The following is an 11,311-nucleotide window of genomic DNA, read 5'->3' as shown; positions in this document are numbered from 1 at the left end:
GCTACCTCGCCCCCAAAGACCCCTTCGCCAAAGAGGTAACCGAATCAACCCTGAGTGAAACGCTTTGGTCACCAGCACCGTCTAAATACTACATTGAACGTACACAGGTCACAAAAAGAGTGAACACAGATCGAGGAACATGGGGAGGCTGGAACTGGAGATCGGAAGGCGATCTCATGCTCAACGGCGCCTACTTCACTCCGTCGGGGGCAGGAGCATCCTCGAGCTACTCTCGGCGAAGCCCTCCTCTCTCGTCGGTAGTCTCACTTCCTCCGCCGGAGTTCTCCCTTGCCGCAGAGGCAGAAGTTGCTAGCTTAATCCCACCAATTAAACACATAAAACAAAGAAAATAGTTAAAAAGAAGAAGAAAAAAAAAATCCAACAAAAAAGAGAGAATGAAAGCGTACAGATACCCAACAAAGCAAGTGTTTTTTATGTGCTTGTTTTGTGCGGACGCTGTTAAACTGCATCGTTCCCTTTTCCAACCTCCGCATCTGATTCCATTTAAGGACGGATGCTGCAGCGTTGTCGACACATGTTTGTTTTTGCCTGTTGCTTGCTACTTCACTCCCATTTTTATGCGGAGTGAGTCTTTTGTTGCTTGAGTTGTGTTTTGAGTGTCTGCAACTTTTATCGTATGGGGCCATATGGACTGAGAGAATGGGCAGTTTTATGTAATAGTGAATGATAGTATATTTGAGTAAAGGAAAGGTTTGTGCTTGCATGTTAATTTCGTGCGATTTAATTAGCACGTCAGTTCTATGTGTAAGTTAGAGCTGTTGATTGACATTTAACCTCATAAATAATTGGAGGCAAAAAGGAGCATTGGTTTAGGAAAATGCCTTCGGGACCATTTTTATGGGACAGAGAGAGGGGATATGTGAGGTGTCCCCTCCCCATTGCTTGACGCACTGTTCATGAACAGTGCGTCAAGTAATGGGGAGGGGACACCTCACCTGTCCCCTCCCACTGTCCCATAAAAATGGTCCCTGTAGAACTACTCATTGGTTTAAGGTGGAAAATATCCGAGTTCCTTTCTACAACGTCAGCTGTTCTCTGTTAAAGCATCATTAATACTAGGCACCATACTCTCCAAATTCCACTCTCCAAATTGGAATATTCCTAGAATATTCCAATTTGGAGAGTGGAATTTGGAGAGTTGCTCCAACCCATACTCTTCAAATGTTTTTCTTTTTTTTAATCAAAAAAGCCATATAAATTAATAATGTTGAATATAGTTTATATTAATAATTTTATTTTTAATAATTTATTTGGAAAAAATTTCATGTCTAATACTTATTTATTTAATTTAAAAAATAATAATTTTATAATAATACTAAAATAAATTAATCTTATTTTTATTTTAAAGATCTCAATGAGAACTTTCCAAATATATAATGATTTCAAATATTAGATTTATAAATTTTTAACTATATTTATTTGAAATTAAACATCTAATTTAAATTACTAAGAATGATGACAAAGTGGTAATTTTTAAGAAATTAAATAGTTAAAAATAGCAAAATTGTAATTAATGAAACTTGAATAGTACTTTGGAGAGGATTCACTCTCCAAATTTGGAGATTTTTCCATATTGTAGACCGGTTGGAGATGACCTTATATGATCGTGGTGAGTTGTTGACTCGTGGATCAAGAAGTTATGATAATGATCAAGGATTATAGTTTTATATTAATTCTAACATGCTCCCGCAGGTTGAATGCCTTTTGTTATGGGCTAAAATCTAGACTCGCGCAATGGTGTCAATTTTTAGAAAATCCACTTAAAATTCATAGTCGGTGAGATTTGAACCTGAGTTGCTCTGATACCATCTTAAATTTAGCTTCTCTAACCATTAAACAAAAACTTCGAAGATATGATAAAAATCAAAGATTATAATTTTATATTAATTCTAACAACTTTAGCACATAACTTCACAGAACTTGAAGTTGAAGACTTAGACGATAACTAGAACGATTGTGATGCTGACCATCATGCTATCCATTATCTAGAGAGGATGCAATCACGTAGAGAACAGCTATAGTCCATTGGAGGAGGAGGAGTAGAGTGGCTTTAACATGAAATGCTCTGTATCCATATATAAGCCCATAACATAAGGTTGTGGGCCTGGCCCTGTAGACCCTGCCGTCGGATCAGATCTGAGATCTGAAATTGGCATGAAAGAAAAGCTCTTATATTTGAACACCACCGACGGCTTGAAGGATAAGTTTCGAACACCACCGACGGCTTGAAGGGAGCATTAGAGGGGATCATGGTCCAGCAGAACCCTTGTCTGTTTACAGTTGTAACCCACATCACTTCTTCCTCATATTTTCGTAAAGGTTTATATTTCAAACCAATTAAATGAACACGCGTTATTTGCTCATCACATACTTTTTTTTAACCAGTAGAGATGCACGTGCAATACACGTGGTTAAATATCATAATTATTTAAATTGATAAAAATAGAATAAAAATAAAATAAAAAACAAAGTTATTTACGAGATTGATCATCAACTCAATAATCTCTCTCAAATAAAATATTATTATTACTTCATTCAATCCAGACTGTGACCACGTGATCTACTATTTGTGAGTTATAAACACATTAATGTAGTAAACATCTCTATTTATTAGTATCTTAAAGTCTTCAAAAGATGTGTGATCACTCAATTCGCAAAAGAATTTTGCATATGAATTTACTTGTAATATGTCTATTAAACTTTTGGTTGTGTTTGACCCGTATTCACGTTAATTTTTAGTTGATGTTTCACTCATATTCGTATTATCTAATATTTTCATTCAATTTTATAGCTCGTTCTCTGTATCAAAGAAGTAATACTGAAAGTATGAAGAGTTATTTTCTTAAAAAATTAGAACATGGAGATTATGATATATTTCGCCATGTGCTCAAAATATTTTTTTTTTCTTTGATGCAAGGTCCTTATTAAATCTTACCCCAAACGATGTGAATAAAAAATACTATTATAACTCACTTGAATAGGACAATTGTATTGTATATAGGATACAATACTCATCTGGAATATCCATATCTCTTAAGTGGATTTTGCTATTGTGAGAGCAATATATTAGAGGCTCGTATTCAAACTTTTTAGCTCTATAAAAGACACACGAATTTGGAGTGCATAACTTATATATCGTAAAGAACATATCGATTCATGAAATTTTTTTCTAATAATCATATTATTACAATGATATTATTATTCAATATTAAATTAATTTTATTATATAAGATTATATGACTATTTTTAATAAATTATAAAGTATACATATAAAAACCTTTATACTTATAGCCAGTAGTTGGGCTTCACAAAATATGTTAATTTTACATTGTAGTTTGCTATTTGTAGTACTATTGACAATGTCATTACCTTTCCTCTGTATCTTAATATTCATATTTTTCTGATGTAAGTTCTCTTTTGATAATCATTCAATTGCTATATTTAGTTTTTATAATATTAGATGTTAGAATATTCTCTTCTATTTAAAAAGTGTTAAACATGATTTTCTTAAAAATATATATATACATAGTAGCAATAGTATATACTTCAGTGCAACTCAAATATTGGCTTGAAGCCTATTTAGAGTGAGGTCCATTATATGCTAGAATGGTGATATAGTGATTACACAATCTAAAAGGCAAGGAAAAAATTACTACAAAAAAGTAATTTAATACGTCAAATTAAGAACTAATTTATAAAATATATATTGGTAGTGCATATAGTTATAGAAAGTAAGGTATTTGACTTCATAAAAATTTCATAGTGAGTGACCAACTACAATCATCATAATTTAAGCATAAATAACTATTATTTTATTTACTAAATTGATACGTGTAACTATAGATTAAATCTCCAACAAAAAATAGGAATTGAGATTGTATTATGCTGTAGGTAAATAAATAAATGTTATTAGAGCTCCTTTTTATATTAAATTTAAAAGTAATAATTTAAATTATTAAGCACAAAATATTAACTCATGTGAGAAAGTAAAGTAGTCTATGGTCTATATATGTATATAATCAATCAATCAAACGTATCAAAATTATGATGACCACAGTCAAAATTATATGGTGGGTTCACATTAAATATAATTTATAAAAAATAGTACATTAAAGTCAAAATAATTTTAATCACTATATAGATTGTCTAAAATTTTTTATATATATAAACTATACTATCTAGGAATAGTGATGTGCATACTAAACTATGATCTAATAATCTTAAGAACGACTTATCCTTCAATATTATCATTAATTGATGTATATGTACATTACATTGATAACACAATAAAATTTTAGAAAACTAAAAAATAAACACTCTCTAAAGTTTTAAAAAGTGTAAAAAAACACCCTAAAATTTTTAATTTACAAATACATAAAATTATTAAACATTACATTGAAATCAAGGAATTACAAAAAAATCATTGAAAATTTTTAAACTTTAGAGGGGTAATTTGCAATGTACTATACTTTAAGGGTGGTTTTTTTGTAAATTTCAAATTTAATAGATTCTCAATTAGTTATGCTCTTTTTAAAAAAATTATGGGTAATATTTACCATAAAACGGTTTTCCTAAACTTATACTTTTAAAAGATGTATGATATTTTTTTTACAAAATTTTAATTTTCTAGGGGTTGTTAGTAATTTTTCATATTCATTTAGTGTCTATAGGTTAGAAATTCTTATGGTGTTTCTTTTGTAAATTATGAATTTTAAAGATTTTTATAATTTTTTAAACTTATAGGTCTTTTCTATAGATTGTAAATTATTATAGACTATTTATAATTCCTATGTTTTCAATTTACTAATGAATTTAAAAGTTTAGGGTGTTTTTTGTACATTTTGAATTTTAAATGTTTGTTTATAATTTTTGAAACTTTAAGGGGCTTTTCTGTAAATTATAAATTATGTAGAGAATATTTATAATTATTATATTTTAAATGTGTTATTAGGTAAAAAATTATCAGATTTTTTGTAATTTTTATAATTTTGAGGGTTTTTTTATAATTCAAAAAAGGTTTAGAGTATGTATTGCAAATTCTATAAATTTTTAGAGGTTATTTTTGTTATTTGTAGTTTTTTAGTATGTTTATAGGTTTAAAATTTTCAAGGTGTTTTTTATAAATTTTGAATATTTAAGGGTGTTTTTATAATTTTTAAAACTTACAAGATATTTTTTTCAATGTCGAAAAACTTTTAGTTTCTAGTTAGCATATGTTTTTCAGATTTCTCACTAAATTGAGATAAGTAAAATTTATAATTTTTAAATATAATAATAAAATTTTAAATTTGTAGGGGTGTTTTTGCAATTAAAATACTTTGAGAATTTTTTTTATAAACTTCAAAAACTTGTAAGTGTTGGCTGACATATATTTTTAGATTTCTCTACAAACTGAAATTAGTAAATGATTTAAATTATTTTAAATCCATTCTATTTTATCAAATAACGTGTTAAGTCTCATTATGAATAAAATAAATAATTTGGTTACCAATTCAAAGAAGATAATTAGAATAAATTAGGATAACAATGTAATATTCAAAAAATGCTAAGGGTAATACTGACCATAGAAAGATTTTTCCGAACTCGTACTTTTAAAGAGAGTATGATATGATATGATTTTCTCGAAAGTCATAACCAAAACTTGAATCTGAGTTCATGTTGATCTATCAAGGATAAGCTTTTATTTAAGGCGAAGTAGGTAGAGAAGTAGAGGCCACTAATGACAATAGAGGGGCAAGCTTCATTAATATCAAAAACTGTAAATATTTGTTTAAGGAGAAAATATCCGGCACATCAGAGCCATGACATTAAACGTACGTGGATCGATGTGATGTCAATAGCTGGACCTGTGCGCATGTTTGTAATACTAAATATTCGTTTAAGCTACACTTGGGCTACTGTCGAATGCTTAAATACTAAAAGCAAACACTTTTTTCCTGAATATTCCGCTTTAAGAACTATTGTCGACAGAAGCCCATGGGCCAAGTACAGTGTGTCGAAAGGTCCAGCACCAGACCTCCTTAACAAACTGTGCAATTAGATGGAGATCCTAATGGGCCGGCCTATCATCCTTCATCGGCCTCTAACGGACTCCTTCAGCCCAGCGTCAGGGAGCCGATGCGTGTGTCTTTCTAGAAGCCGTTACGGTCACGCATTCCCATATCCGTCCACAACTCAGCAAACCTTATCCACACATTTTAATACTCCTGCAAATCAACACAATAAACCGCCCGCTCGCTGACAAGTGGGCCTGCAATTGCGCAAACGAGGCCGCGTGCGTCGAGCCCAGCATTAAATTCTCAATCCAACCGCCATGCCGTAGCTTCGTATAGAAAGAGTTCCTTTCGTGCGGGTAACATTTTTCTATTCGCGATCGCGGTCAAACTCCGAACGAGACTCAGCGGGCCGAGATCTAGGGAGACCCTCGCAATGGAGAAGGCGATCAACAGGCAGAGAGTTCTCCTTCAGCACCTCCTCCCTCCTTCGTCCGGTGATTCCTCCGTGCTCTCGGTGAGTTCTCCCGACTTCGATGGGGACCTAGGGTTTCGGTTACTCGATCTCGAAATCGGGGGATTTCTAGGTGTTGGTTGTGAATTTTGGTTGGCTTTGTTCAGGCGTCGGTGTGCGCTGCTGGGGACAGTGCTGCGTACTCGAGGAACCCTAGCTTCGGCGATGATGTCGTCATTGTTGCGTAAGTGATGGTCCATTTTAAGCTAGGCCTTTCATTATCTACTAATTGTAGAAATTACTGTTTTGGGTACCCATGGCGGCCGTGGGGGGATCTTGTGAAATAGTGTTATTTGCAGAAATTATTCTCTTTGGATTTCTGTAGAAAAATTAGGAGACTTTAATAGTAAGCTCTGCTATCTGCTGATTTCTACATTTATGTGCTGTAACCTTATTCATTTATGTGCCGCTTGCTTGCTAATATTGTCTTAGGGGTTCACCAATCTAGTTAAGAGATGAACCTTCAGTTGTCGAATCGTTTGATTGTTTGGTCCTGAATCTTTTCAATGCGTCGTGATGCATGTGCTGTGCAATTCACTTTTGGGGTATCTTTGCTCATTCTTGGTATTTTTGCCCTTATTTCTGCAGTGCTTACCGAACTGCAATTTGCAAGTCCAAGAGAGGAGGCTTTAAAGATACATATCCTGAAGACCTGCTGACTCCTGTTCTGAAGGTTTGCCTCAAGTCTTTACTTGTATCTATTTTGAGGTGCTAAAATAAATTGATGATAATTAAATCGGACAGTGTCCACCCTTAGGAGGAAAGAGTCAGTCTTTCACATTTTTATTGTTTCAATATTAATAAAATTGGTTTCTTTCATCTCTTCCACACACGATTAAACCAAAATAAAATACTGCTGAGAGGAGTTTGAAGGTTTGGGAGTTAGGTAAGACAAGGAGTTTATTATCTGATAGGAGGTTGTGGTTTGGGTGCATCAAAGGAAAGCTGACGTGAGGTTGATGGTAATGTGAAATGTGCGACCAACGAGAGAGGAAGATGGAATGCTCATAGAACCATTTAGAAGCACAGAATGTGGAAGCTGCGAAATTATGTTCTGAAGGAATTAGAAAGAAAGCACAGTGATATGTGCTCATTTTGGAGGAAAGTTGAAGTTCTGCCTCGTTCATAGTCAGGGCAATTGCTGGAGTAAAAGCATTTTTATGTTAAAAACAATAGAGATTTTTAGGAAGATTGCTTTTAGTTCACCTATATATTGTGCCTGTCATTTAGTTTATTTGAGGTCATAACAGTTGCAATCCTTTGTTTATTTTCTCATGACAAATCGTTGTTACAGGCAGTGATAGATAAGACCAAACTGGACCCAAAGGAAGTTGGTGATATCGTGGTTGGTACAGTCTTAGCACCAGGTGCTCAAAGAGCAAATGAATGCAGGATGGCTGCCTTCTATGCCGGTTTTCCTGGTAAGTTCATTCCATGTTTCCTTCCTTTTGCATGTTGTCACTCTTAAATTCCATCTTTAAGCATTATGTTGGATTGCACAGAAACTGTTCCAATCAGAACTGTGAACAGGCAGTGTTCATCTGGCCTTCAAGCAGTTGCTGATGTTGCTGCTGCCATAAGAGCTGGATATTATGACATTGGTATGGTTTTTGTTTGTTGTTTTGTTAAGTATATGTAAACTTTGTATTCCTTCTCTAATTCGTTTTTAATTCATTGCAGGTATTGGGGCAGGGTTGGAATCCATGACTGCAAACCAAGTTGCTTGGGAAGGATCCATTAACCCAAAAGTATGCCTTATGTTGCATATATGAGATGATTCATGTTTTTTTTTGGATGGAAGTTCAAGAGGTCATATTTTCCTACTTAAATAATTCATCTCTTTTGATACTTTAGGTGAAGCATTTCCAACAAGCTCAAGATTGTCTTCTTCCTATGGGAATTACGTCTGAAAATGTAGCCCATCGTTTTGGTGTAACCCGACAAGAACAGGATCAAGCTGCTGTCAGTTTTCTCAACATTGATTTTCTTATTTTTGAAAATAACCCCTCCTGCTTCTGACATGGCTATGTTGGATGTTTTTAGGTTGAATCTCATAGGAAAGCAGCTGCAGCAACTGCGTCCGGTAAATTTAAAGATGAGATTGTTCCTGTGATGACAAAGGTGAAAGCCGTTATTACTCCATGTGTCATGCAGATTTTTCTATTGATATCTGGGATTATCATAAGTAAAAAGAATTTAAGCTGAGTTTTTTTTTTGAGTAATTATCAACGTCATATTGTTCTCCGAATTCTCCACTCAGAAATTGTTTGGTGAATGGTGAATACTGAAAATTTAGAGATGACCTCTAGAAAGTTATTTCAAGCCTTTTTCTTGGTTTGTAATGTTTTTTAATCAAACCTTCTCTTTGAAGTACTGGTAAATGGTCAGGGATCTGCAAAGAAAAAGTGCAAAAACATGAGGCTATTGTCCCCATAAGATAAAATGAATACAGAAATTCCATCCAACTTCTGTGTTTTTTCTCAACTACCTGTTTAGAAGTCTAAATGTTCTTCGAGCAACCAAATGTAGTTTCATTTTTATTGTGAGTAGGGTCAAGCAGTGCTTATTGTTAGGAGTTTCGGAACCAATTACCCCATTTTCTGTTGTTAAAAGTGATATTCTATCAACCATAAACACAGTTTTCAGTTATTTAATGTAGAGTTGTATTTCTTGCAGATTGTAGACCCAAAGAGTGGAGAAGAAAAACAAGTCACCATATCTGTAGATGATGGAATACGTCCTGAGACTACAGTGTCGGGTCTGGCAAAGCTTCGAGCAGTATTTAAGAAGGATGGGAGCACAACAGCTGGTATTTGAATGTTCCTTTTTCTCTTTAGGATAAAACATTATAGATGTATACTGCATGTAGATTTTGAGTTGAGGTATCTATTTCCAGGCAATTCAAGTCAGGTGAGTGATGGTGCTGGAGCAGTTCTGCTCATGAGGAGGGATGTAGCAATGCAGAAAGGGTTGCCTATACTTGGCATATTCAGGTTCTGTCATTACAGAGTCTAGTCCTATTACTTTTAGTTGATTCTGAGTTCTATTTTAGGATGTCATTCTTGACATCTGAATAAAGAAAACCCTTTCAATCAGTTTGATCAATGTATGTAAAATCTTGTAGGAGCTTTGTTGCGGTCGGGGTGGATCCTGCTATTATGGGTATTGGTCCTGCTGCTGCAATCCCTCCTGCAGTTAAATCTGCTGGTCTTCAAATTGAGGACATTGATCTTTTTGAAATAAATGAGGTAAATGATAAGGAGATCTTTGTTTTATTTGCTATCATAATCGCAGTGGTAAACCATGCAACTAAAAACATTGCATATTAATTATGTAGGCCTTTGCCTCCCAATTTGTGTACTGCTGCAAAAAGTTGGAGATTGATCCTGCTAAAGTAAATGTAAACGGCGGCGCTATTGCTCTTGGACATCCACTTGGTGCAACAGGTATTTTACAAAATCAATTCCCATCTCTAGATAACATGGAAGATACCAAGCATAGCGGTGAATTGGGTCTTTGTTTCGGGTGGTATTTAATTCAAAACTAACTAATTAGTATGCATATGTTCTTCTGACGTGCTTTTATTTGTTCGAGGCGTTCCTATATCAAATAACTCCTATCTGTAGCTACAATCAGTGAACTAATATGAAAAGATTTCAAATCATTGTACGAGGATTGTGTGAACTCCTATCTGAACGGGTGGTATATAATTTTTAGCTAGTTTTTGTTTTGTCTGATAGGTATTTACATGCAAAGATGCTCAAGCTTGAGGTAGAATTATGCAGCTAACATAGGTCCATATGATATGATGATTGTGTGAAATTTTAGTAGGTAATTATCTGCTTAACCTTTGAAACATTGTCAAGTAAAGATGTCAGAGTACATGACTAATCTTTCACCTGTGCAATTCCAGTGTAAGCCTCTGGTTGATAGATGCTACTTGATGAAACTTCATATGATAAATTCACCGTCATTTTTTCGCTTGTCCATAGGTGCACGCTGTGTTAGCACTCTGTTGAATGAAATGGGACGCCGAGGGAAAGACTGTCGCTTCGGAGTTGTATCTATGTGCATAGGTGGGTTTCTTTCTTATCTTTTTCTGTCCACTTTAATGTGAATAAACCCATCTCTGGAAATTCTGTCATTTACTTAAAAAAAAAACTTCCGTGCAGGCTCTGGGATGGGAGCAGCAGCAGTGTTTGAGAGAGGTGATGCAGTGGACCAGCTGAACAATGCTCGTAGGATCCAGTCAAACAACTTGCTGTCAAAAGATGCCATGTAGAGCTTCTACTTCACCTAGATCGATGATCTGAGATCGCTCTGAAAGGTTATCAGTCAGGGTTGAAGATTTACAGAGGTTGCAAGCTTTGGAGTGGTTGAAGTTACATGCAGTTGTTGCTGGTAATAAGGTAGCTTGGTACTTCCAGGTTGATAGATTCAAGGCCTGTTGATTCAAAGGAATTGTCAAATTAAATGTAATAACAATATCTGAGGTACACAAATATGTTACCTAATAAAGGGTGATAAGTTTGTCCGCAATTTGTTACAAAGTTCTGCAACTATAATTATTCTTTAAGGGGTTAAACTGCTAAGATTTTCTGTACTATTTGAGTTATGTCACTAATATTTAAAAGATAATAAATGGCGCAAACGTAATGCTGAAGGAGTTGCTGCACAATTAATCTTTTTCTTAAGCTAATCGCTGCAGCCGATTCTGCCCGTGTTACCGTATTTGCTAACAGAAGGCAATATGTTAAATGGTTTCAGCAGAAGGGTATGATGG

At 34.3% G+C, this 11,311-nt stretch overlaps 2 protein-coding genes across 2 annotated transcripts in view; both read left to right on the top strand.

Annotated features, from left to right (window-relative positions):
- Positions 1–730, top strand: part of LOC109850223 (probable pectate lyase 15) — a 4,947-nt gene extending 4,217 nt beyond the window's left edge. The window contains 2 exon segments of the mRNA XM_020420186.1: positions 1–35; positions 108–730. The exon segment at positions 1–35 is cut by the window's left edge and continues 26 nt beyond it. Coding sequence (XP_020275775.1) covers positions 1–35; positions 108–353 — 281 coding nt within the window. The 3' untranslated portion in view covers positions 354–730.
- LOC109848728 (3-ketoacyl-CoA thiolase 2, peroxisomal-like) lies at positions 6,348–11,104 on the top strand. Its single transcript, XM_020418380.1, has 14 exons — positions 6,348–6,531; positions 6,636–6,712; positions 7,117–7,201; positions 7,823–7,949; positions 8,031–8,129; positions 8,209–8,276; positions 8,383–8,490; positions 8,572–8,649; positions 9,205–9,337; positions 9,425–9,521; positions 9,653–9,776; positions 9,866–9,974; positions 10,521–10,604; positions 10,701–11,104. The coding sequence occupies exons 1-14, from the start codon at positions 6,451–6,453 to the stop codon at positions 10,808–10,810; spliced, it is 1,380 nt and encodes a 459-aa protein (XP_020273969.1). The 5' UTR covers positions 6,348–6,450; the 3' UTR covers positions 10,811–11,104.

The sequence above is a fragment of the Asparagus officinalis genome, chromosome 7 (assembly GCF_001876935.1).
Source record: "Asparagus officinalis chromosome 7, Aspof.V1, whole genome shotgun sequence".
NCBI lineage: Eukaryota > Viridiplantae > Streptophyta > Magnoliopsida > Asparagales > Asparagaceae > Asparagus > Asparagus officinalis.
Note: the sequence above shows the minus strand (reverse complement) of the source record. Positions and strands in the feature narration are given on the sequence as shown.